The sequence below is a fragment of the Podarcis vaucheri genome, assembly GCF_965113315.1.
Source record: "Podarcis vaucheri genome assembly, chromosome: 11".
NCBI classification, from domain to species: Eukaryota; Metazoa; Chordata; class Lepidosauria; order Squamata; family Lacertidae; genus Podarcis; species Podarcis vaucheri.
The window spans coordinates 11267387-11294826 of NC_138749.1; the positions used below are offsets into that span (position 1 = coordinate 11267387).

At 47.0% G+C, this 27440-nt stretch overlaps 1 protein-coding gene across 2 annotated transcripts; it reads left to right on the forward strand.

The window, feature by feature from the left end:
• On the forward strand, positions 1–27440 carry LIPG (lipase G, endothelial type; the record flags this gene model as incomplete). 2 transcript variants are annotated; one of them, XM_082242057.1, is made up of 10 exons in its annotated part: positions 5–396; positions 5777–5970; positions 9233–9412; positions 10646–10757; positions 12369–12593; positions 13638–13880; positions 21220–21340; positions 23064–23282; positions 24332–24436; positions 26197–27440. In XM_082242057.1, the coding sequence occupies exons 1-10, from the start codon at positions 306–308 to the stop codon at positions 26204–26206; spliced, it is 1500 nt and encodes a 499-aa protein (XP_082098183.1). In that variant the 5' UTR covers positions 5–305. The 2 variants fall into 2 exon arrangements, with proteins under 2 accessions (XP_082098184.1, XP_082098183.1); XM_082242058.1 differs by lacking the exon at positions 26197–27440 and having other exon boundaries at positions 1–396; positions 24332–24440.

The following is a 27440-nucleotide window of genomic DNA, read 5'->3' on the forward strand; positions in this document are numbered from 1 at the left end:
AACGACCCCCCTTGCCGGTTGCTCCGCTTGGTTGCTGCGCCTTTGCGCTTGCAAGTTAGTTGCTCGGCTCCCTGCGCGCGCGCGCGCCTCTCGCCTCTTTCTCCATCTCCACCTCCTCCTTAGAGAGGGAAAGCCCCGGTGCTTTGCCGTTTCTGCAGGCTCAGCATCATCTCGTCCCCTTTCCCCCCAAAGAAAAAGAAAGAAGAAGAAAAAGCCGGCTCTGAAGAAGTCTGAGCAGCCTCAGCAAGTCAAGTGCAGTATTGGGAGGAGGAGGCGGACAAGACGACTCGGCGTTTGCTGGAGCGATGAGAACTTTTGCCGTCCTGGTGTGCATCGCTCTCGCCTCTTGCGCGCCCCGGGAGGACGCCTTGCAAGCGGAGAGGGACCCCCAGGGAGGTAAGCGGGGCTGCAGGGTGTGGGGCTGCCATATTTTGAAGAGCAAAAAAGAGGACACTTTCGCCAACTTCTACTTTTAACTATGGATCGGTATGACGATTCTACCTATGGGGGGGGGGAAAGGACATATGGCATCCCTAGCAGGGTGGCTTTCTCCCTGGGGCGGTAGCGGGACAAAGTGGGCGCTGGGATAGCAGATGGGTAGGGAGCCGCGCGCAGCCTGCCTGCTTTTGGTGCGCCTTTTGCCTATTGCGCGTTAGCGGCGTGCGGCGCACCTGGGTGCTGGGATGCGCGAGGCTTGAGTTGCTCTTTCGTTCTGGAGATGTGGATTTCATTGCCGGCGTCTGCAGGGAGTTCCACCCGAGTCGGCCTTTGCTGTTCCTTCCAACTTTGCCATTCTGTGTTTCGTTTCTGGAGCTGGAATGGGCGTGTTTGTGGGAGAGAGACAGCTGAATGTGAAAGTGTGAGACAATTGTAAGGTTTGTGGTCGTGAAGCGATACGAGTGCGGCTTTAAGCCTCGTGTTTGGAACTCCCCAGACCAACAAAGGGAACTGGGACATTTCGCCGGTGGGGAAAGGCAAGCGGAGCGCATCTCTTGCCTCGCCGCCGAGGCGATGCCTGCCTTTAACTTTCAGCTGTGGCGGTGAGAAGCGCGGACGTGATTTGCTGTTCGGTGAGCTCTCTGCTGCATCTTGTAATGCGTGAAAGAGCAGCTGGACTCTCTGTCATCTGGTCTCCCTGCTTCTAAACCACGACGCCTTCTGTCTAGCTTTGTGATCCTGGGTCTGGCTCATAAAGTGTTAAAAAACCTTGCTCTTCCAAGCGGACACTCGGTGCAAGCCGCGTTGAAAAGAATGGGGAATGTTAAAAGGGCGCAACTATAGCCTTTCCTCTAACGGCGCTTGCATAGGGAAAGACCACACTGGGATGTGCCTGTGTAGAATCAGCAGCTATTTCAGAAACTTAGCCTGTGATTTTGGGCAATTTACCTGGAAGTAATCTCCATTGAACTTAGTTGTACTTCTGAGTAGAGACTGAATTGCGCTTGCAAGTGCCTTATTTTAGCCTGCTGTTCCATTGACGATGGGCTTGCAGTGCTCGTGATTTATAGCACCAGCGTCTCATATTTAATGGAGCTGATGATCAAGGTTCTTCCGCTATTAATAGCAAGTGCCTAAAGAGAGAATCTTTCACTATGTCCTGAGTTTTTAATTTTAAATCTGGCTAGAGGCAAGGCTAATAAGTGCATGGAGAGGGGAAAGTGACAGCTAGCTGGTGCTTTTATTTTTAATTTCAAACCTCAAAGCCTAGCTTGAATTTTACCGCCTGCTCAGCAAGCCCTCTTTATGCTTGGTGATTGTTTGACATGCATGGTGAAAAAGAGCCCCTCTGGTCACATGCTTAGAAGCTGGTGATTGTTCTCGCATTCTAGATTTTAACTAGAGGTTTCTTTTTGGGGGGCGGGGCGGATTCTAGCAGTTTCTTTTTTGGGGAAGGGGAAGCTTCAATGAACCCTGGCATATATTCAAACTGCACATTGAAGCTTCTTACAATATGGCAGCATGGCTTTGATGCTGAAAACCTGACCTGCCCCTGCAAGATCTTAAATAGGTGGTGCTAAGCATGACGATGGGTAATATGAGGATTCTGGGCCCATTTTCCCAGGAGTAAGCACTGCTTAGAGAGCAAGCATGAAAACAAGTGGAGACTCAGGCTGGTCACACCATGCATTGAAAGCATTTTAACCACACAAAGAAGCCTGGGAATTGTAGTGTCTTGATGGTGCTTGGAGCTGTAGCTTTATTTGGGGCAAACTACAGCTCCCAGAATTCTTTGGGAGAAAAGACGGGGGCTTTAAATGTATGGTGCGCCTGCAGCCGGAGTTTTGTATGAATCCAAGAGCTCACTGCTCCGTCGCTTGATGTGCTCCTGGTGCCCTCTGTTATCTCGCAGGCAACCTGTCAGAAATCCTAAATCAGGGGCACTCTCTCTGCCTCACCTGCTGACGTGTGCTTAGCCTAGGCTGCTGAACTGGTTCTGTGACTTAACGTAAAAAGTAAGTCAGTGTGCCACTAAGGTGTAACTCCATGTAGTTCGACTGGATTGCGTCTGAAATTCACTGTTTCTATTGATGTGTTTTGCAAATGCAGCTTAAACTGTGAAGTATTCCTTGTTTGGATAAGCTGGTCACCTCTGCTGCCTTAAGGAGGGAAAGGACAGGTTTCTGGATTTTTCTTGATATTAAACTGGCATAGAGGATATATTAGGATTAAGAGATACATTGGGATTTTTGCATGGAAATAGAGTGTTGGTCAAAAGCCAGGTTTGCATGTCTAGGAAGAGTGCACGTCTAATTGAGTCATGCATGTAATGAGCAATTTTCTCCTGAATTTGAGTTTAAATGGCCTTCATGGCAGTATTCTCTTTCCGCAAGCTACTCGTGTGCGTGTGTGAAATATTTGCAGGGTTTTAATCTCCTGCAGTTACTGAATCCAAGGGGTTGAAACACAGAGCTATGGCAGTGCTTCTCAAAGTGGGTGGTACCACCCGGGGGGGTGTTGGAGGGATAACCTAGGGGGTCGCTAAGAGGCAAGGGGTGCTGGAAGTGTAAATGGCTATTGGACTTTGAGAAGCTGGTATCGTCACTGGCGGAGGAAGGGGGGTGCAATGGGTGCGGCCGGCCCCGGGTATCATCCCTGGAGGGGTGTGACATTGCCACCCCACCTCCTGGGCTGCTTGCTGCTCGCCACGGGTGGCACCCCCTGGGGCACTTGCCATGGGCAGCTAGCCCTGCCCCCACAGGCAACTAGCCCCACCCCACAGGCTGCTAGTCCCGCCCCCAGGTGCAGAGCAGTTATCTCCACCTCTGGGTATCAAGTTCATCAATTTTGCTGAATTAATTCAACTAAATAGTTCTAACAGGACTTTGGATAAATGTGCAATTGATTGTTACTGTTTAGAAATTCATCGTGTTATTATCTTCCTTAGCCGGTTGTGCAAACGACCTTTCTGAATCATGAGTTTTATAGGGTAGGGTAGGAGGTATTGGAATGAGTTTATGAAACGAAGGGGAGGAGGTGGCCTGAGTAAGTTCGGGAACCACTAAGCTAGAACCTTGGTGTAAATTTGGATGAGAACAGGATGACTTGCCATGGTTCTGCAGGAGACTATAAGATCGTGGAAACGTTATGCTGCTGCTGAGTCAATGTTCATATCATAGAATCGCAGAATTGGAATGGACTGCAAGGGGCCATCTAATCCAACCCCTTGCAGTGCAAGAACCAGAGCTAAGATTTGGACTTTGCTTCCATTCTTTCCTCTGCCTGTGTTTAGCATCCTGCATGCACCTAGCCTCTGTGCATACCAACTCTGTGCACAGTTTCACGCCCTGGCACTGAAATTTGTGGGTGCCCAACCCCTTCATGGGGAATTTTGCAGGTCCTCGGGCACCCAGGGCCCCAGGGAGTTAGCACAGTTCTCAGTTGCACCCAAAAAGCCCACCTGCATGCAGCTTAGGACTGTGGCTGCCTTATGATGAATGCGCAGAGAGAGCGTGTGAGGCTCGTGGGCATGATCCCCTGTCCCACTCTATGCTTGTCGGCTGCACGTGGCGGAAATGTGTGCACAGTTCTTAAGTGTGCATATTCCCCAACTCTCTACACCTGCCCCCTAGGCAGGCAGGGGCCCACAGCAGTCCATGTATGGGTGGGTTTCAGGGTCTGGATATGATCTGACTGTTGGGAGTGGTGGAGAGGAGATAAATTATGTTTTGATGTGTGAGCTTGCACTGCAAGGAGCAGGGGTGGGGAACTGTGCCTTCCCAGACGTTGTTGCTAGACTCCAGCTCCCATCAGCTCCAGCCAACATGGCCGATGGTCAGAGATGATGGGAGTTGTAGTCCAGCTGCCTCTGGAGAGCACAGCATTGGCTACCTCTGTTAGAATTCCTGCTCCATGATTACAGTCATGGGATTGTTGTCTATCACATAACGGTGTCTGTTTTTTGACTCCACAGAGTGGGGAGTGACGGAGACAGGATGTTTGTGTTACTGTGTTCCGTGAAGTGGGACTATTGTCCTTTGTTCTTTCTCTTTGCTGTCTGATGCTAGAGAGAGAGGGAGCCATGTCACAGTGCTCTGTGTCTGTTTATATGTAAATAAAGTAGATTAGCCAAAATGCTGAGTTGCTGAGGTCTGTCATGCAAGCTGCGAAGACTCTGCGGATCCCTAAGTGTGCCGATGTCTGTTGGCATTGGCCACTGTGATGTTTGGGCTGAAGAAAGCTTTTGAAGCTCCCGAACGATCGACCAGGAGGGAGAGAACATGCCAGTTGGGCATGTGTCTCTGCCAGAGTCCTACTCAAGTGTAGGATGAGCTCCTGACAACCCCTGCTATACCTGGTTGTGGAGAACGTGCTCATGTAAACTTGTAGACTTTAGCTCAAAGTTGTGGGCCTGATGAAATGTGGGCATATGGAAGCCCACCTGCACATATGAGACAAGGGTAAGGTAAAGGTAAAGGGACCCCTGACCATTAGGTCCAGTCGTGACCGACCCTGGGGTTGCGGCGCTCATTTCACTTTATTGGCCGAGGGAGCCGACGTACAGCTTCCGGGTCATGCGGCCAGCATGACTAAGCAGCTTCTGGCGAACCAGAGCAGCACACGGAAATGCCGTTTACCTTCCCGCCGGAGTGGTACCTATTTATCTACTTGCATTTTGATGTGCTTTCGAACTGCTAGGTTGGCAGGAGCAGGGACCGAGCAACGGGAGCTCGCCCCGTCACGGGGATTCAAACCGCCGACCATCTGATCAGCAAGTCCTAGGCTCTGTGGTTTAACCCACAGCGCCACCCACATCCCTGCTCTAAAACTGCAAAGTAGTTTTGGTAGTAACACATGATAGTAACCAGTGCTATTTTTCTAGAAGTGCTGGAACTCACCATGAACGCCTCCCTTGTTCTCTTATAATGGCAATGGCGCCCACCTGAGAGGTGCCGGAACTGAGTTCTTGTGAGTTTCAGCTGAAAAAAAGCCCTAGCTGTGGCTGCCTGTTCCTTAGGGATCACAGCTTACCTTTAGATTGCTGTAAACTGTCCACAGTTTTTATGCAATTTATTGATCCCTTGCCGGGTGATGCTAAGCAGCAATAGGGTAGCCATATTTCAAACAGTGAAAATCCGGACAGAAAAGCCGTTTTTGAGCTATTTTCATGGAAAAGCGGCCAAAATGGCACTGCCGACATGGGCTGCCATATGCCTGGATTTTACTGGACAGTTGTACCGATTTCCACCCGGACACTGCTGCCGACTGCAGTATTCTGGATATACCCAGGAAATTCCGAACGTATGGAAACCCTAACCAGTAAGTGCTCATGTTTCAGATGTTGGCGTTTCTCAGCTGCTAAAGCCAGCTGAACCGCCGAAAGTTCTCAAGCTGCCGGTGAAATTCAACGTCCGCACTTCTAGGGACCTAGAAGACAAAGGGTGCTACCTCACTACGGGCCAAGACCAGCATTTGGAAGACTGCAAGTTTAACGTCTCTGCTAAAAGCTTCTTCGTTATTCATGGATGGGCGGTAAGTAGAATAGAATTCTTTGCTGCTTCGTGTTGCTCTTAGCATAAGAGGAACTCTTTGTGTGTGTATCCTATGGCATTTTGGGTGGGGGTTGTTGATCCTCAATCCATTGTTTTTAAAGCCATAAACACTTCAAGAGAGAAACCAGTTTTTCACTTGGTTTGAGTCCCTTTGAGGGCTCTGGGCGAAACATTCTGCTTGGTGCTGAGTAACTGGGAAGTAGTGACCACAGAGGTGGCACTACTCCTGGCTCCTGGCTTACCAACACAGTGTAAAGTTATGTCATATTACAAAATCTGGAAGTAAGAATTGTTGGAGGAAATGTGAAGTGATGGGAACATGCAGTCATATGTGGTGGAATTGTCCATTAGTTAATGAATTCTGGAAACAGATTGGTATAGAAATATCGGGAATTGTGAGTAGGAAGGTAGAAATATCTAATTTAATGGTTCTTATTAGCCTGAGTAGCTCTGAGTTAGAAACAAAAGAGGAATGTAAATGGGTAAAATTGATGGTAATTGCAGCCAGACAGGTTATAGCGAGTAACTGGAAAAATGCAGAAGAGCTAGGGGTGAACCAATGGAGGGAAAAATTGAAAAATATTATGATCTTAGAATATCTAACTGTGAAGAAACATAAAATGAAAGGGTTTAAGGTCAGTGAGTAGAAGGAAGATTGGTTTGAGAAGATATTGAATTAATTTGGTTTGAACAATTTGGGGTAATTAAAATGTTTAAAGTTAAATAAACCTTGTGGAGGGAGGAGTGTTACGGTATATAGAATTGTACATATTGTTGATTCGAATATGTTATTATTGATTATGTATACCCAATGTATCAGCCGCCTGGGGGGGTTTCACTGTTTGTTTTCACTGCGTTTTGGTTGTTGGTTAAATACAAATAAAAAAATAAAAAACCAACAGAGTGGGTGACTGATGCTCTCCTAGAGGTGAAGGCACGTGGAGCTTGGCTTGATCCAATGCACAGTGTGGGGGGGATCAAATTGGTGCCACATTGCACCACACTGGCCCAAGCTACCTGCCCCTTCCCCTCTCTGTACGTGCCAACGACCCACCGTGTTGGAAAGCCTGGAGAGCAGCAGTAACTTTGCCTTATGTATCGATCTGAGCCTTGGCGTTAAAGCCCATGGCAGAACTCGTGAGTTGGAGTTCTACATCTGACGGACAGGGCCAAGACAGCTGCTGACCTCCAACTCCCATCAGCTGCAGCCAGCATTTCCAAGAGTGGAGGATGCTGGGAGTTGTAGTCCGGCAACTTCTGGAGGTCCTGTTCTACCTGCTGTGATATTAGTCAACTCCCTGGACTAGCCACGCACCCTACTGCCAATGTGCCCATGCACTCGCCCCATCTGTGCAGTATGTGTGGCAGTTGTATGCACAGACCTCCCCTATGTGTGAAGAAACCTGGATAGCTCAGGTGGTTAGAGCATGGTGCTGATAACGCCAAGGTTACAAGTTTGATCCCCCTGTGGGGCAGCTGCATGTTCCTGGCTTGCAGGCTTTTGGACTTAAAGGTCCTTAGGGTCCCTTCCAATTCTACCGTATTTTTCGCTCTATATGACGCACCAGACCATAGGATGCACCTTGTTTTAGAGGGGGAGAACAAGAAAAATAAATTCTCCCCCTCTCTGCTCAGCGCCCCTTCAGCGAAGCCGCAGGAGAAACAGAGCCCCTTCCTCCTGCTTCGCTGAAGGGGCGCTGCACAGCTCTCCCTCTCTGCTGAAGCCAGGAGAGTCTTGCTCTCCCGGCTTCAGCAAAAAGAACTCGAAGCCTCCGGAGTGCAGCCGGACCTCCCGCTGCGCTCCGGAGGCTTCAGGCGGCTATCCCTGAAGCCTTCACAGCGCAAGTTCCCGCTGCTCTCTGGAGGCTTCAGGTTCCTTTCGCTGAATCTGGGAGAGTCTTGCTCTCCCGGCTTCAGCAAAAGCAACGCGAAGCCTCCGGAGCGTGGAGGGAGCGCTCCCTCTGCGCTTCGGAGGCTTCACGTTGCTATCGCTGAAGCCAAGGAGCCTTCATTCGCTCCATAGGACGCACACACATTCCCCCTTAATTTTTGGAGGGGGAAAGTGCGTCCTATAGAGCAAAAATACGGTACATTTCTATGATTCTTTGAAACCCTTTGGTGAACTTATGTAGGAAAGGCAGGTTTCTGTAAGGGACTCAACACTTCCTAGTTAATTCCTGCTGGGTTTGATATTTGACCTAGGAGCTTTCTGATTCACAGCTTGGTGTTGTTGTTTTTAAAGCCACTAGCTTTAGATTAACAGAATAAGGTGTGAGAGATGAGGTGACTGGTATTAGGTGACTCCTAGCGTGAAATTCTAAACCATAACCCTCTTTCAGGCACTTGCTTTGTCAGTTCTAACCTTTGGCTAAAACCCTCAAAGGATCCCAACGCAGCACATTAAATACACTATAAAAACCCTGCTAGAAACACGTAGGCACTGATTCCTCTCAGTCCTCAGAAAGCCAAGATACTTCTCTTTAAAAAAATTAAAATATTGCAAAGTAAATACATCCATACCAAACCATACATAAAGACTAACATAAAAAAGAAAGAAGAAAAAGAAAAATGCAAAGAGAAGCAGACAGTAAAAGAATAAAGAAAAGTATAATATTTCAATACAATAAACACTATTTTACAAAATAATAGTAATAATAGACGTCCATCACTCTCACAACACTTCCTTTCACATTTCATATTTTATCTGTATTTCAGTAATGTTTTCATCTTAATATATAGATATGTATATATGTATGCTTCCCCTTTTCCATTCACAAGGTCATTCTAGACACAGCCAAATTTTTACTTTTGGACCTTGTCTTTCTAAATAATCATTCAAGCACTTCCATTCCTTCTTGACTGTATTCATTGGCTTTAATATTATTATATCCGTCCATCTGGCCAGCTCCAAATATTCACATAATTTACATAACCATTCCTCTTTGGTCGGTACCTGGTTACCCTTCCAGTACTTAGCCACCAAGATTCTCGCCACTGATGTCACATACAGAAATAATTTAGTATTTTGTCTAGGAATATCACTATTCAATATTCCCCAAAGATATGTTTCTGGTCTTTTGCTATGTGAAGTTCTTAGTAACTTTTTATTTCTTCATGGATCGTGTCCTAGAACTTTCTGATCTCTGGACATGTCCACCACATATGGTAGAAGGTTGCCAAGATACTTCTCTCGCTGGTCCTCCTTTAGCCAGAAAGGAACTAAACATGGATTCTTCTTCCAGATGACTGGCATGTTTGAGAGTTGGCTGGGGAGCGTCGTGTCGGCTTTGCAGGAGCGAGAGAAGGACGCCAACGTGGTGGTGGTCGATTGGCTCCCTCTTGCCCACCAGCTGTACACAGATGCTGTGAACTACACCCGAGTGGTTGGGAAGGAAGTGGCCAAGCTGCTTAACTGGTTGCAGGTAACTTCAAGCTGGAAACCTCCCATTTCCTGAGCAGCAGAAACTGCATGGGAAAGCAACCATTGCTCCAGAAATGTCAACCTGGATGCTGCAGGACCTGGCAGGAGATGCCATTTTTGGCATCACACAGCAGGCTGCGTGCCAAGCTGTTGATTGGTTGGATAGGGCAGGTGGCGTTGCTGATGCTGGAGCTTCCCATCCCATGCAAACTGAAACTGCAGGCACCAGAGCCATCGCCCAAAAACCCAGGGTGTGTGATCTTCTAATGCTATACAACAGGGATGGTCCTGAAGGTGGTGTTAGGCTCCCATCAGCTCCACCATGGTCCAAATGCAGTTTATACAACATTTAAATAAAAAGAATACATACATACAGATGTACTGGACTCAGAATAAGGCAAATTCCACATATCCATAACTGCTTATTTTAATCCATAGTTGCTGATTGGTACGGCTCTTTCTGGACTTTAACACTTCAGACTGCAGGGGAAAGATGGCAGCTTTGAGCGGGCAGCCACCAGGAAGATGAGCAGACTCTGCCTTGCCCATGACGCCAGTACATTGGGTTCTAACCTTACCCCAGGCACGCTTGCATTTTACAGACGAATCGGGGAGCACTCAGACCCTGTGGTTCCCCTGCAGCTGCCATGTAAAATGTCCAAAAGGGGCTGTCCCTGAACATTCACTCTGAATGCATAGTTTTGATCTTATGTCTTTACCTACCATTGCTTGGCCCTGCTTTGCTTCCCATAACATCAGTTCCGCCTTCTGTTTCTTGGGGGTGGAAAAACCTGCATGAAGCAACTTGCACCACCTAAAGCTGAGGGTGTAGAAAACAAGGTTTATTGGCCAAAGGCATCGAATGTTCCTTGCGTCATCAGCTGAAGGCACAATGTGTTTCGTAAAGCTGAACCTTTCCTGTTCCTGTGTGGACCCTTTGCATACTCTTTTACCATGATGATTAGCCATGAAGGCTGCGCTCTGCCCTCCAGAGTTGGGAAGCACCAATGCTTCTGAATACCAATTGCCAGAACTGGAGAGTTGCTCTTGTATTCGAATCCTGCTGGTGGGTTTCCTAGAGGTGTCTGGTTGGCCACTGCAAGAACAGGATGATGGCCTAGATGGGCCATCAGCCTGAACCATCAAGCTCTTCTGATGCCCTTACTAAATTCTGTTCAAAAGTTTTCTTCTTCCATGAGCGACTGGCTTGATCCTGTTCATGTTGCTCTTGCAGGAGAAAGAACGCTTCCAGCTCCAAAACGTCCACCTGATTGGCTACAGCCTGGGGGCCCACGTTGCTGGCTATGCTGGGAACTATGCTATGGGGACAATTGGCAGAATTACAGGTAAGCCAACCAACTTCCCCCTCGCCGCCTATGAATTCGTGTGCGTTGTTGCCTTGTGGTTTTCTGAAACTGCTGAAAGCCCCATCCTCTGCTTGAGGCAGGTTTGTGGCAGGTGACACACCAGGTGAATCCTGAATCTGCATGCACAGCCTCAAGGTAAGTCTCGGCTGGAAAAGTTTTGCATTTGGCTGGAAGCTACTCCCAGACAGGCTGGGGTGGCTTGAACTTCCCCTCTCTGCTTGCCTGATGGTGTGGCTCAGACCATGCTAAGCGTGTGGCTCGGTTTGTTAGACCGTGGTTCTGATGTCGCCAATATCGCAGGTTCGATCCCTGCATATTCCTGCTCTGTGTAAGGAACTGGTTGTAAATGAGGATAATGCGGGAATGTTCAGGGAGGCAGGAGAGGATATATTGTTTATTAATATCCTTCTTAACTTGCGCTAGCAAGTTCTTTCACTTAGCAGAGTTTCACATTCCCCCTTTAAACGCACAGTGGATAACTGGTTGCAGGCTTGTGTAAGCCTCTCACTAGAAGGTTCCTGGTAAGATCCCTTAACTTACCTCTTAAAAGAATAAACACGCCACAACCTTGTGCAAAGTATATAAAAGAGGTTTACTCACATTCAGTTCACAGTTGAATCCCTGAAGGCAGACTTAGTTACAAAGTATATAGATGTGGATCCATCTCATATGGGGACAATCCCAGTGTCCTATGTTGGCTTGAAGCAGTCTCTAGCTAAAAAGCTGTTCCAACAACGGAGGAAGTCAAAGAGAGAGTGTGTGCAGTGTGCCTTGTCCTTTTTGTTACCTGGACAGGTAAGGTCACACCCACCTCTAGTCACATACAAAGGAAGTATGTCCCAGCAAGGAGGAAACAGGAAGTTTTCGACTGGCTGGACCAAACATTCCCCTGCATGTCCACTCTAGGAAAACAAGGAATGTTGTATTTGACTGCTACTTATGCATCACATCCCACAGATAAGGGCTGAGGGTTGCCCCAAAGGCAGAAGGAGCAATTATGGAAAGATAACAGAAATGTCATCTTAGCCCAGTGGCTTATTGCACATCCACATCCACTGCTGCTTGCAGCAAACCCACAGCAGTAGTAAAGACCCTGTGATCCTTGGGGTGTTGTAGAACAACAGTTCCCATCATCCCTAACCATTGGCCGTGCTGCACGGGACTGATGGGAGTTGGAGTCCAATAGCCTCTGGGGGTACTCAAGGTAATCATTCATGACTCAAGGTCTGGCAGGAGAACGGGGTGATAGAATGGATGGTACCATTTTCAGAATGCAGGTGTGCGTGGCCAAAAAATTGCCATTTCACAAATGTTAGAAATAGTGATTTTTAAAATGAAGTTGAAATTAGGGGAGGGGCGATTGTTTAGCCTTAGCACCTGAACTGCATTCAGAAGCACACACCCCCGGTCAGTTCACAGAATCTCCTGTGAAAATGACTGGAGATGGTAGGAATTGTCCGCAACTCTGAAGAGCTGCTGCCACTCAGAATAGGCAGTGCTGGTCTGAGTGGGAAATAGTCTGGCTTTAGTATACTGTAAGGCAGCTTCCAAGGAAATAACTGCGTCCATCTCAACCGTATTCCTCTGCAGGCTTGGATCCAGCCGGCCCGATGTTCGAAGGAGTCGACCCCAACCGACGCCTCTCTCCTGACGATGCAGACTTTGTGGACGTCTTGCACACGTACACAAGGGAAACGCTGGGGGTCAGCATTGGGATCAAGATGCCTGTGGGTCACATCGACATCTACCCGAATGGAGGAGACGTCCAGCCAGGCTGCGGCTTGAGTGATGTCTTGGGGTCCCTTGCCTATGGAAGTAAGGCTTTCTGCTTGTATTTTGGTGGTGGTGGGGGGCAGGCAGGGGGGGGGTCACACAGATTGCTAACTCTGCCACATCAGAGTAACTTACTCTTGGTAAGATGCTGTCCTCAGCCTAAGAAGATGCAAACCCTCTAGTTGCAAAATACTTCCTGGCTTACATATATTAAACAGATGCATAGGTGTGTAGGAGGAGGGGATTTTTCATTGCAAAACCTGATATGCTAGTATGCAGATCTGGGAAAGCTATTGCGGTGTAATGACTAACACTGACGGATGAGTCAATATGCCCCTGGTTTGCTTTCTCCCCTGCTATGTGAATTCTTGAGAAAGTCTCTCTCAGCCTCAGCTCCTCTGTTATAAAATTAAGGATGAGGAAGAAAAAATATTTCATTCATGAATCTCTTCCCATTAGACAACTTGAAGCAATTCACAATATAATAAGCCAGGCATCCCCAACCTTCGGCCCCCCAGATGTCTTGGATTACAATTCTCATCATCCCAGACCACTGGTCCTGTTAGCTAGGGATCATGGGAGTTGTAGGCCAAAAACATCTGGAGGGCCGAGGTTGAGGAAGCCTGGTTTATAGACGCATCAAGCTATGCTGACATCCTTCTACTTATCTCCTCATGAAACCATAAACGGATTCCTGCCTTTTCTGGCCAATGGGATAAACGCACTTGTGTGATCTGGCAAGCATTTGCCAAATTCTTTGAATCCTATTAAAATGTTAATGAAAAAAGAAAGCCATTTCGGTTCGTGAAACGACTGAAGATTATTAGATGGCCTATATTTAGGCTCTGCATTGCATTTTCGGATGCCTCCTACAACGTACACTTCCGGTTGCACGGCAGAATTTCTGGCCAGAGGCCTGCCTGGTCCGTGGCCAAGTCTGGCTTGCGCTAAACTACAAAGGACCTAGAGATCTGTAAATCTTGCTGCACGTGTGCCAGCCTTTCCACCACGGAGGTGGAGAATGCTAAATGGCTGGCTTGTTGCCTTACGACTGTTTTCCCTCCTCCTCCCTGTCTGTCCATCTAGATATCGGGGAGGCTGTGAGGTGCGAACACGAACGGTCCGTGCACCTCTTTGTGGACTCCCTTGTGAACAAGGATAAGCAGAGCTTTGCCTTCCAGTGCACGGACTCCAGCCGCTTCCGCAAGGGCATCTGTCTGAGCTGCCGCAAGAACCGCTGCAACGGCATTGGCTACAACGCCAAGAAAATGCGGAACAAGAGGAACACCAAAATGTACTTGAAGACACGGGCCGACATGCCTTTCAAAGGTAGGCCCCTTTCTTCCTTTGCCGTTCCCGTCAGACACAGATAACTTCTGTTTTTGTTTGCAGAGCCAGCATCCGAAGCATTCCTTGCAGATCCCAGCGAAAAGGTTGCATGCTGCAAGGGGCAGGTTTCCTTTGCTGAAATGCTGAACCATTGACTCGGGAATGTGGGGCGGGGCGGGCGGTGTGCCCCAGGTGTCATCACTGGGGGGGGTGACATTTGGTGTGCCGCCTGCCTGAGACTCCCAAGTCTACCCCTGGCCGTCGGGGAAGGGGTGGAGCTGTGCCACCTTGCCGGCGGCCTTCACCCCTTCCCCCTTCATTTTGACAGCTCGGGGGAGGCTTGGGAGTCACACTGTTGCCCCTCATTCCTGGGCTGTTTCCTGGGGGAAGAGCCTCCCCCAAGCTGTCAAAAGGAAGAGGGAAGGGAGGAAGGCTGCTGGCAAAGTGGCGTCGCTCCCCCCGCGAGAAACCAGCCCTCCATGGGCGGCTTGCTCCACCCCCATGGGTAGTAGTAGTACGACTCAGGCAACGCATTGGTGACTAATATACACACACAACAATTACCCCAAAAAGTATATACATTCTTTATCAATCGTCTGAGAGAAATATATAAAACCTTGTGCAAAGCCACAGAGACTTATGAACTACCCAGTCTAAGATGAACTTATAATGCCTGGTTTCAATGGATTTTTCAAATGCTTAACTCAGTCTTTTGTTTTCTTTATCGTTTTACCTAAAGCATTTGATAAAGAATGTATCATTATGAATGTATCACCCCATCTCAGCTCTGCCTCTGATCTTTACTCTGTGGGCCATGACTGGCAGGTGGACAGAGCTCCGTGCCCATCAATCATCTGAAATCACAGTGGCACCAAGTGACCCGTTTTTAGTTTAGAGAAGAAGCGAGCAAGAAGTGACATGATAGGAGTTTATAAAATTATGCATGGCAGAGAGAAAGAGGATAGAGCAGGATTTCCCCCCTCCCCCTTTCATAATACTAGAAGTTGTGGACTTCAAGTGAAGCTGAATGTTGGAAGATACATTGCAGACATCAGGAGGTCCTTCTTCACACAGTTAAACTATGGAACTCATTTCTGCAGGAGGCTGTGATGGCCCCGAACTTGGATGGCTTTTAGCCACAGTTGGAGGCAGTAATATGAACCCGGCTTCAGATTCCTCAGTCTTGGCAAGTGGGGCTGGTGTCCAATCAGGGCAGGGCCTTTTCTGTCGTGGGACCAGCCCTATGCATTGCCTCACCAAGCGAGGTCTGTTGGGCCCCATCGCTTTGCTGTTTCAGGGGGTGGGTGAAGACCTTGTTTTTAAAAATGGCACCTGGTTAATGGTGCATTTATTTGCCGGCTCATTTCTGTGTTGTTCTTGTGCTGCTGGAATTTGTCAAATGGATAGCGTTTGCTTATTCATTTGAATGTATCTGTGGGGTTTCTAGGGCATTAATGTGATTTCATTCTGTTTTTTGTTGTTCCTTGGCTGCCTTATAGTGTCTTTGGAGAAATAGGTAGGATAGAATTTCTTTTTGGTCTTTCTTTAAAGAAAGAAAATCTGGGCAGCAGCCAGGCAACTTTTTGGTTCTTGGTGGGGAAAAAAGCCATCATGACATTCATCTAAAAGCTTAAAGAGACATTACATGGGTGATGATCTGCCAGTGGTTTCTTGATAAAAAGCAGCTGTGGAGAGCTGTAATTAGGAGCAGGAGATGGGTGTGGAAAAAGGGATTCTTAACCATTTCTGGGAGCGGCAGTTTTGAGTTGAATAATTACTGGATGGGAAACGGGTAACAAATACTTTTTCAATTGCACCAGCTCCTTGTCTGTTCCTAGAAAACAGCTTCCCTAACTTTCCCAATAAACCTCTGCCTACTAAACTCTACTGTCCCTGCTGCTAAACTCAGTAGCCTCTCCATCGCAAAGTCTGGGCTTTAGCCTAGGGGATGAGTGCCCCCAAATGGGAAAAAACTATGCCTCCGTCCTAGGCAGACCTGCATTTTCCTACCATTGCAGATGCAAGACATAGCTTGCCCACTAATAAGTTGCTTTATCCTTGCTTAGCCCATCAGGTGTTTTTTCTCTCTGTAGCAAGGCTACATAGTCAGGGATGCTGGAAGCTGTAGTAGAGAGCCAGTGTGGTGTAGTGGTTAAGAGCGGTGGACTCGTAATCTGGGGAACCGGGTTCGCTTCCCTGCTCCTCCACATGCAGCTGCTGGGTGACCTTGGACTAGTCACACTTCTCTGAAGTCTCTTAGCCCCACTCACCTCCCAGAGTGTTTGTTGTGGGGGAGGAAGGGAAAGGAGAATGTTAGCCGCTTTGAGACTCCTTCGGGTAGTGATAAAGCAGGATATCAAATCCAAACTCTTCTTCTTCTTCTTCTAGTAGTCCTACAGCACCTGTAGGGCCACAGATACCCTCCCCCCATGTAATAATAATAATATTTTTTTATTTATATCCTGCTGCTCTGGGTGGCTTCCATTACATGTTAAAATGCAATAAAACATCAAACATTAAAAACTAAAAATCCTCAGGAATACCTGTCTGGTCTGGTTTCCCTGCCCATTGAATTTAGAGAAGTATTTGTATGCAGCACCTAGAATCATAGAATCATAGAATCATAGAATCATAGAATCATAGAATCACAGAGTTGGAAGAGACCACAAGGGCCATCGAGTCCAACCCCCTGCCAAGCAGGAAACACCATCAGAGCACTCCTGACATATGGTTGTCAAGCCTCTACTTAAAGACCTCCAAAGTAGGAGACTCCACCACACTCCTGGGCAGCAAATTCCACTGTCGAACAGCTCTTACTGTCAGGAAGTTCTTCCTAATGTTTAGGTGGAATCTTCTTTCTTGTAGTTTGGATCCATTGCTGCATGTCCGCTTCTCTGGAGCAGCAGAAAACAACCTTTCTCCCTCCTCTATGCGACATCCTTTTATATATTTGAACATGGCTATCATATCACCCCTTAACCTCCTCTTCTCCAGGCTAAACCTGATTCAACTGCCCTGGGTTTCTATTGATAGAAATTTAATAAATGGCCACAAAGTTTTTGTTTAGGTAAGCTCACCCAGATACATAAATCTGGAATGCATTTCAATATGCAATTTTATTTTATAATGTACATTTTCTTAACTGCAGGTCTTGTTCATACTCTTGACGTTTTTATAGCTGACTTGCTTTTTAACTTTGGACCTTTATTGATAATCTGATGCATATTTTAGATGTTACATACCGCATCCCCCAATGTGGTATACAAATTATGTTCGTTCAGTGTGGCCTTGCGCCATGGTAGCCCCACAAACTCTTAGTCATTATAAGTGCATCATTGCTGTTAACTTTTATTTCGAAAAGGAAACTTAAGAAGCCAGAGTGCAAAACTATATCAGTTTCATAAGACGACCTGGATTCTGTGTACAGATCTGTAGGCGCAGACCATCCCCTGACTCAAACTAGTTCGTTAAGAAAATCCCCAAACTCGGTTCCATGGGTGACTCTGGGTCATCTCTCTGCGGTAGCTTATCTTAAAGTTTTAAGTGTCTATACGCTTATCGCATTTATAAATTTATTGTTGTACATTGTTTTAAATGTTTGTTTTCCTTCTGGAATTGTACCCCCAAGTGTGTTTTATAAGCTGGTCTCTGACCATAATAAATTATCTATCTATCATCTATCTATCATCTATCTATCTATCTATCTATCTATCTGTCTGTCTATCTATCTATCTATCTACCTACCTACCTACCTACCTACCTACCTATCTATCATCTATCTATCTGTCTGTCTGCCTGCCTGCCTGCCTGCCTGCCTGCCTGCCTGTCTGTCTATCTATCTACCTACCTACCTACCTACCTACCTACCCATTGTCTATCTGTCTGTCTGTCTGTCTGTCTGTTTGTCTGTCTGTCTATCAGTTTAAGGATGTGTTTGAATTATATTTCCCCTCACAAACACCTCAGGATATGCATTGGGACATGTCCCCCAATCTGTTGCCTCCCAGATGTTTTGGACTACAACATCCATCATTCCCCACCCAGCAATGGTCAGGTTGGGGTGGGGTGTCTCCCTTTGGACACCAGAAGGCTGTATCTGAAATGTGTTGATGGTTCTCTCCTCAATGGTGCGCCAGACAGCATCAGGGGCTCCCACGCCCATGAGTTCCCAGACTTTTAAAAACAAAACAAACAAACCACTTTAAAAGGAATTTGGGGTCTCAGCAAGCTACTTTTTTAAAAAAAACCTTCATTCAGATATCAAAGCACATGCATACGTCATATTTTAAGTAACAGTGATGTAGTTTGGATTTATTGTTGTGGTTTGAATTTCCAGTTCACCCCATCACGTTTTATATTGATATGCTGCCTGGAATTGAGTTTTAATGAAGAGCAGGTTATGAATTAGTTAAATAAAGTTTTGGTGGTGTTTGTTTGTTTGTTTTTTGAGCAAAGTTTAGTGAAGCCAGATGTAAAAAAAAAAATATTGTTGGCTTTTGTTTTGGGGTCCAGCTCAGCATTTATCCTGCTTTTGGATTTAAGGGGAGGCAAGTGAAGGGAAAACCCATTTAGCACCGGTGCCATATTACAAAAATGTTGGGCCCTAGACCAGGGCTTTGTTAGCCAGTTGGATATTCCACCCTTGGTCAAAATGTCATCATAGAATCATAGAATCATAGAGTTGGAAGAGACCACAAGGGCCATCGAGTCCAACCCCCTGCCAAGCAGGGGGTCCAACCCCCTGTCATCGATCTCCATTGTTAGGGGGGGGAATTAATCAAGTGCAGAACCAAATGCAGGTATTCTCATCTGTTCCCCATCCTTTCCATGGGCCACCTAACTGGCGCTCATAGACCTACCACCATATGAGAACTTCTGAGTGGAGCTTGTGGACCACCTCTGACTTAGAGGCTGATAGATGTTGTTGGATTACCATTCTCATAATTTCAAGTCGCTGGCCATGCTGACTGGAGCTGATGGATTTTGGCATCCAACAAAATCTGGAAGGCACAACATTGGCTATCTGTGTTCTAGCTTCAAAGAACCAGCTACCCATATATATGTCTGTGTGTGTGTGTGTGTGTGTGTGTGTGTGTGTGTGTGGATGGATGGAGAAAATTGCATTATTCGAGCAGCCGAAATGAGAGCAAGGGCTGTAGCTCAGTGACAGTGCACCTGTTTTGCGTGTAGTGGGTCCCACATTGATCCCTCAACATCATTTCTGGGTTGCAGAGGTGGGAAAAAGGTTACGTCAGACCAAGAGTCTATAGCTGAGGAATCTATTTCTAGCTGTGGCCAGACAGGTGGCTCCAGGAAGCCAGCAACTGGGGTATGAAGGCACCAGATGCTGCGGACAGAGCTAATTTGCTTCCAGACCCCATTTGACCATCATAACTAATAGCCACTGATGGACATATCCTCTATGAAGCCACTGGTTGATCCTTATAAGAGGAGCTGGGGTAGATGGTTCTAGAATGGTTCTTCTTGATGATGGGTTCTGCTGGTTTATCAAAGACTGTTCCAAGGAACCCTGGAGTACGTTAGTGTCAGGGACTCAGGGATGGAGGAGGGAACCCTGGGTCCTGGGGCTGTAGATCCATTCTGGTTAGCGTCCATCCACTGTGGGGCTTCAGAGCTCTTCTTGAGTGCTGAAGGGTATTCTAGCTCCCCTGTTGGGGGCTGTATATCTCTGAACATCAGTTGCTGGGAATCAGAAGTGTGGAGAACGCTGGTGCATTCAGCTCCCACTTGCAGGCTTCCCGTAGGCATGGCCATCTGTCATGGATGCTTTAGTTGGGATCCCTGCATTGCAGGGGGTTGAAATTGATGACCCCTTGGGCTCCCTTCCAACTCTACAATTCTATGATTCTATGAACCCAATAAAAGGGACGCGGATGGCGCTGTGGTCTAAACCACAGAGCCTAGGGCTTGCCGATCAGAAGGTCAGCGGTTCGAATCCCCATGACACGCCTGTTGTTCGGTCCCAGCTCCTGCCCACCTAGCAGTTCGAAAGCACGTCAAAGTGCAAGTAGATAAATAGGTACCACTCCGGCGGGAAGGTAAACAGCGTTTCCATGCGCTGCTCTGGTTTCACCAGAAGTGTCTTAGTCATGCTGGCCACATGACCCAGAAGCTGTCTGCGGACAAATGCTGGCTCCCTCGGCCTTTAGAGTGAGATGAGCATTGGTGGTGCAGGTGACCCATGACGCAGTTTGCACTGAAGCCCAGGTTGCTGAGAAAATGTGTCCCTTCTTTAAAGGGGAAATAAGCTTTTAAGTGAAATCTGAATGTCCCAGCATGGGGAACACTGGCTCTGCTCCCAGCAAAGAGCTGTGGTAGGTCTGGGAGCACTGTTGAAAAGAGCTCTGCATCACAAGTGGAAGACTAAAAACCCTCCCCTCGAGGAAGCATCCCAGCTTGGCCCTTTGCAAGGGTGCAGCCTTCAAGTACCGTATTTTTCGCTCTATAACACGCACCCGACCATAACACGCACATAGTTTTTAGAGGAGGAAAACAAGAAAAAAAATATTCTAAACCAAATAGTGGATATATGATTTTTGTGGTTCATGCTGTGGTCATAGACATGTGATCTGACAGTGAGTTTGGGGTAGCCCAATGCAAAAATCCTGAGGAGCCATGTGGATCCATGCTTTGTAACCACATTTTTGCACCACTGCGGCCCCAAGCAACAGTGGGTGCATGATTTTTTTTGGTGCAAGCTGTAGCCCTAGACATGCTATGTGATCTGATGGTGAATTTGGGGTGACCCAGTGCAAAAATCCTGAGGATCCATGTGGATCCGTGCTTTGTAACCAGGCTCTCTGTCCCTCTCTTCTCCCCACTCAGTGGCTCTTCTCCCGCTTTGCTGTTTCAAAGTGAGCAAAGTGAGCCATGGAGGAGGGAAGGAAGGGGAACCATGGATCCTCTGCTCACGACTGCAGCAGATCCCCCCCCCCGCCACCCGCAGGCATTCCCTCCATAACAGGCACAGACATTTCCCCTTACTTTCTAGGAGGAAAAAAGTGAGTGTTATGGAGCAAAAAATACGGTAATTTGCAGGTGTAAATGGCCAGTCGTTGCAGGAGACCCGAGAAAGCTGTCCTTCCTCAGGGGGAAATGATGGAAACACAGCTGCGTTTCTGGTTCCTCATCTATGTCTTATCTGCTCCTGATCAGGGTTAATGTGCACAGAGTCCCAGCAACGCCGCTTGGCAAAGACTGGGCAGATCCCGTGCCAATTGGCCCTTGCCTTGCAAACCGCGTCTGTTTAAGGGGAACAAAGGATTTGTAGCCCTAATCTTGGCTCTGCGTTTAAATGTCTTCACTTGTGTCTCTGCAGTTTTCCACTACCAGATGAAAATGCATGTCTTCAGCTACAAAAACATGGGAGAAACGGAGCCTACTTTCTCTGTTACGCTACACGGCACCAATGGGGACTCCCAGCCCCTGCCTCTGGAAGTGTAAGTGGAGAATTACAAACATCAATCCTGCACCCTCTTTCAAGTCGACTCTTTTACTAATAGGCTGTTATAAAGCTTCTCTCTCTCTCTTAACCTTGATTCTGGAGTGAGTCACTGGAGCAGCTCATTTCAGAAAAGATCGCGATTTAAATGACTGTCGATAACTTCAAGCTGGCATTAAGAACAAAACAAAGTGTTGTAGCGTATCCCTGCGTGCTTTCTCTCTCTCTCTCTCTCTGTGGTTTATTACACACACCTGCAGCCTAGTTCATTTCATTCTGTCACCACCGCGCTGCCCGGTCTCATTTTGCTGTGCTTATAGGCCAAATCTCAGGGAATCGCATTTGTACGCAGATAGATTAAAGCTGACAAAATGGACTATGACATCAGTGGCTTTCAAACATTTTATCTTGAGGGAACTTTCTTCATGTCATGCTCTTTCGATGAACTGGTGCGTGCGTGTAATTGAATTAATGTGCTTCACAGACAGTTCTTCGGTATACTGGTGGTCACACACTCTGTTTACCTGTATATTGTTGCCAAGCACTAACTGAGTGCACACCTCACACTCTTTTATCTGAATGCTAGTGGAGGAACGAGGCAGGCCTACAACAAAATGTTGCAGCGTGAAGTGCTCCCTTTCAGGGTGCCAGGCAGCCATGCCCTTGGCCCAGATATTCCATTCCATTGCCCCCCCCGGTGCACTTTTCACGGCCTAGGACCCTTGTACCTACGGGACCGCCTCTCCCGATATGCCCCGCAGAGGACCTTAAGGTCCATAAATAGCAACACCCTAGTGGTCCTGGGCCCTAAGGAAGTTAGATTGGCTTCAACCAGAGCCAGGGCCTTCTCAACACTGGCTCCGGCCTGGTGGAACGCTCTGTCTCATGAGACCAGGGCCCTGCAGGATCAGATTTCTTTCCGTAGGGCCTGTAAGACAGAGTTGTTCCACCTGGCCTTTGGCTTAGAATAAATTTGACATCCCTCCTCCTCTTTCTTTCTTTTTTCCCTTTCTCTTCCTGTGATGAGGCTACTTTTTAATGTTGTATTTTAATCTTGTTTTTAAAGTTGTATTTCAACCAACTTGTTTTTATTATTGGTTGTTAGCCGCCCTGAGCCCGGTCTTGGTTGGGGAGGGCAGGGTATAAAGAAAATTTATTATTATTATTATTATTTGTCCTTTCCCCTTCCGATGGTGAGTCAACATTTCATGGCCACTGGGCACACTTAGTTTTCATTGGTATGTTTTGCTTCCCGCCCCCTCTTCCCTCTCATAGGATTTGCCACTGACATATTTGATGGGAAGTGGCGGATAGGTTCCCTTTCATCCAAGCTCGATGAAAGACAAGCTATAATAAGTAAATAAAACGCTTAATGAGTTTGATTCCCTGGAGCACCACTTAGAAAATCGCTGGACAGGATGAGCCACGAGACAGGTTTTTGAGAACTATAAAAAGAGCCTGCAGGATCAGGCCAATATCCCATCTAGTCCAGCATCCTGCTCTCACAGTGGTTGAACAGTTGCCTCTGGGAAAACCAGCAAGCAGGATTCAAGCAGGTAGCTCTCTCCCCTCCCTGTTATCACAACGGAGAAAGAAACCACAATTGCTAGCTTAGCGTTAAGTCAACTAGGGGTGTTTCACCGAAAGCATAACAAGCAAATATGAGTTGCTCCCTGCCTCTGCGCTTCCTTAACAAAACGTTTTGTTCCTCTTATTCTCAGGTTTGAGCAGATTGGCCTGAACTACACAAACACATTCCTTGTCTATACTGAAGAAGATGTTGGCGATGTCTTGAAGATCAAGCTCACCTGGCAAGGATCCACTCAGTCCTGGTACAGCTTATGGAGAGAGTTGAAAATGTACTGGACTCGGCCTGAGAATTCGTCCAAGGAGCTCCAGATCAGGCGGATCCGTGTGAAATCTGGTGAAACTCAGCAGAAGTAAGCCCAGGGCACTAAGCAATTGAATGATTGCAAACTCTGATTCAGACAAGACAATAGGATATGTTTTGGGGCTTGATAGAAACTCCAAAATCATCATCCTGCAGACATCTCTTTAAGTATGTGAATTAATTTTTGAGTCACATAGCTCAGTTTGCATGTCACAGTAAACCGTGGTTAATGGATTACCATACATGCAACAGTATGGGCTGTTTTGCTCCTTCCCATTGTCACACATGAGAAAGCAACCGCAATCCCTAGCTTAGCATCATGTCGACTGGGGGATGGGGTTTGTTTCATGCAAACCATGGTCTGTTAGCCGAGACCAGACCTCTGCTACAGATTGTGTTTTGCAGGGAGAAAAACAAACACAATTCCTTATTTGGACTAAAAGCTAAGTCTGGGGTCCTTGTTTCCCTTGTGATAGTGGGAGGAGCAAAAAACAACAACACAGATTGAAGCATCCACGGTCAGCTGTTAGCTATGGTTTATTATGAGGCCATCATGATAAACCAAGCAAAGAGACTGCAGGCCTTTGATCTCCAATAGCCTGTGGGTTAAACCACAGAGCCTCGGGCTTGTCGATCAGAAGGTCGGCGGTTCAAATCCCTGCGACGGGGTGAGCTCCCGTTGCTCAGTCCCTGCTCCTGACAACCTAGCAGTTCGAAAGCACGTCAAAGTGCAAGTAGATAAATAGGTACCGCTCTGGCGGGAAGGTAAACAGCGTTTCCGTGCGCTGCTCTGCTTCGCCAGAAGCGGCTTAATCATGCTGGCCACATGACCCGGAAGCTGTACGCCGGCTCCCTCGGCCAATAAAGCGAGATGAGTGCCGCAACCCCAGAGTCAGCCACAACTGGACCTGATGGTCAGGGGTCCCTTTACCTTTACCCTTATACAGCCAAAGGTCTGTATGCATATCCACTCTCTGTAAATATAGGAGCTGTCTTCGTAAATCAAACCAAGCTACAGTGTTCTTTCCCCCAAATGGTCAGCTAGATACTTTTAGTCTTGGGACTGTAGGAGTTACATATTTTCCTTTTTTGTTTCAGGCTCACGTTTTGCGCAGAAGACCCCCAGAAGACCAACATATCTCCTGGCGAAGAACTCTGGTTCATAAAATGTCGAGATGGGTGGCTAAAGAGGAACCAAACAAGGTAAGCCTTGACAGGTCCCCAAAGATGAATGTGCTGTTGGGTAATGGCTATGGGTCAGTGGAAGAGCAAGTGCTCTGAGTGCAGAAGGTCCCAGATTCAGTCCCCAGCATCTTTGGGTAATGCTGGGAGAGACCTAGCTTGAAACCCTGCGCCCCAGGAAATACTGAACCACATGACCCACTGATCTTACTTGGTGTAAGACAGTTTCCTATGCTCTTCTCTGCAGTACAGGAAGAATGCCATTTGTATGCATTTAGCTTGTGCACATTCAGCTTTACACATGTGGCAAACAACTTTTTAAAGATTAAATAGGGGGTGGGATTCTGGGGGAAATGACTTTGGCAATCCCACCTGCCACTGAACCCATTGGGTTTTGACTATACAGTGGACGCTCGGGTTGCGAACATAATCCGTGCGGAATGCACGTTCACAACCCGCAGCATCCGCAACCTGCAGCGGCGCGTCTGTGCATACGTGGGTTGCGATTCGGCACACCTGCGCATGTTCAAAGCACGATTTAGTGCTTCTACCTATGCGCGACTGCCAAAACCCGGAAGTAACCCGTTCCAGTACTTCTGGGTTTCGGTGGTCCGCAACCCAAAAAAACGCAACCTGAAGCATCTGTAACCCGAGGTATGACTGTACACAATTTTTGCTTCAGGCTCAATCCCTAGAACATAACTGGCGCAAACATTGCAGGTCTACCGTATTGCAAAGTGTAACCTGCTGGTTTCATTACAAGGTTCTCTGTTGACCTGGAGTTCAAGTAAACATGAAAGCCTTGCAAGTTCCTACCATGTTTTGCTAAGATAACTAAGTGGGGCTGCCTTTACTTATGCCCCTACTGCCTTGGAACTGAATGCATAGTCTCTGCTAGAGGTTTTCCTCAGGCTCTGCTCCCTGAAACTTTACTTTCAGGTCGTCCAGATGTTGTTGGACTACAACTCCCATCTTCCTTAGCCATTACCCATGCTGGCTAGGACTGATGGAGTTGGAAGTGCAGCAACGTTCAGAGGGTCCTACAATGGCTACCTCTGCTTCTGCTGGAAATGCCATGCATTGAGCTGAGGAACATCTGCATGCGTGCTCTGAGTATCAGTCCCTCCCCACAATGCATGAAGATACTGGATGATATAGCTCATTTTTGACAGTATAAAAGTAGTTGTACTCTAGAGCATCTTGACTGCTGTGGGTAATATTCAGCTAAATTATTTGGCAAGCAGAATGATTTCTGCTTGCACCACAGGACTTTTGCTCATCTCCTTTCCCTGCACCAACAGCAAATCTGCTCCAGAGGGTTGAGGTAAATTGCACAACAGATATAGGAGGTGCACAGGGGTCAAGGAGGGTGGGGGACTTCCTTTGCACAGTCAGAACTTATTTTGGTGTGTGGGCACAGAGGGGATATCATGCAGCAAGTGATGCAACTCTGAATTTCCCTTGTCAAGTGAGTTTTAATGTCTGCTTTAGAACGTCTCTTAACTGTCCCGTGGGATTTGAGTCAAGTCTTGCCAACGGAATGCTTTTATTGTAAGGCAAGTTTAACTTTTGTGTGGCTTATGGAAAGCTCCGTCTTGTGGTTTTCCAGTCCTCAGCAAGTCTGCTGCCAATTAGGTCAAACCACACATTCCATAAGTTTCCACGAATGTCAGATTTGGCCCCGTGAAGACTTCTCGCCATTTTGCAATGTTGTCGGACGATATGAAATTTCATTCAAGCCATTTAAATCTTCTCCTCCCCACTCCCTTCTCCACCTTTAGATCAGTATGAAGCATGCACTGAAATGTCCTCCTTGGATGACGTTCTTCATTCATCCTGGACCTAACCAGCCAACTCAACTGGAGAAGGCAACTGCAGAAGACAAGCTCTGGGTGAAAAGATGTTGCTGCAAACTCTTTTTTACTTTTCTTTCTTGCTAGCACTTGCAACAGTTTGCTGTTTCAAGATGGATGTCCTCATTTCCAAGAACTGTGATGACATGGACATTATTTCTAGGAAAATCGGAGCACCACATATTTATGGCTTCAGTGGCTACCCTTAATAACTCCCTCCAACTCCCAAGAGCCTGTTACTAAACTTATCCTTCTTTGGGAGAGTCCTTAGGCACCTAAACCACTTTATCCTGATAATTTTTCATGTGAAAGCTCTGCCTTTGCACCACACTTTTCTAAAGGCTGATCTTTGCATTTGGACCAAACATGTGGCAAAGAGTCTTGGAGACTGTATTATTTCAGACTGCAGGAATTGGGGCTCACATTTCGTCTCCTTTCCTCAAATCAAAATCCGCCTGTTTGTTCAAAACTATAAGGGCTGGAAGACCTGTTTCTAGCACATCTGTACTGAGTGGCAAGCTAGTTTTCAACATGCAGGAGGATTTATATGTGGGGCAGATATTCAGACGTATCTTCCCACTTACACACACATGCAGTGTGAAATGGTAAAATGGCAGGAATGTTGTGCCTTGTGGCTTTCCTGAATATTCAGATTGGCCCTGCCTAGCGTGTAAGGAAGTTGAAACGTTAATGTGACAGACACTGTGGGTTGATTCTCAGCCATAGTTTTTACTATTGTGTGGTGTTTTGTTGAGAGGGAAGCACCCAAGCTGATCTTGAAAATTTCACGCATTGTTGAGGGACTTGAATTTCTCCAGGTGATTGTCTACACTACCACATGGGAAAACATTGTGCATACAGGAAGCAAATACTTATCACTGTGATGGTGGCTGCCATTCCCCCCCCTCCAGCTTACACAATTAGAGGAGTTTGAAAGTATGAGCCAGCTTTTTGAGTACCCGAACCACCGAGTGAATAGTGCTTAGGTATCTACATTTACCAAGGAAAGAGAGGGGGACGGGATTATAACTACCTCCGTTCCATTTGAGTACAAAAATTCCCCAGATAACTTCTCTTTAATCACTTCACCCTGCACTCACACACTAAAAAAAGAGGTCCCTGAAATGCACGCGCATATATATATATATATATATATATATATATATATATAT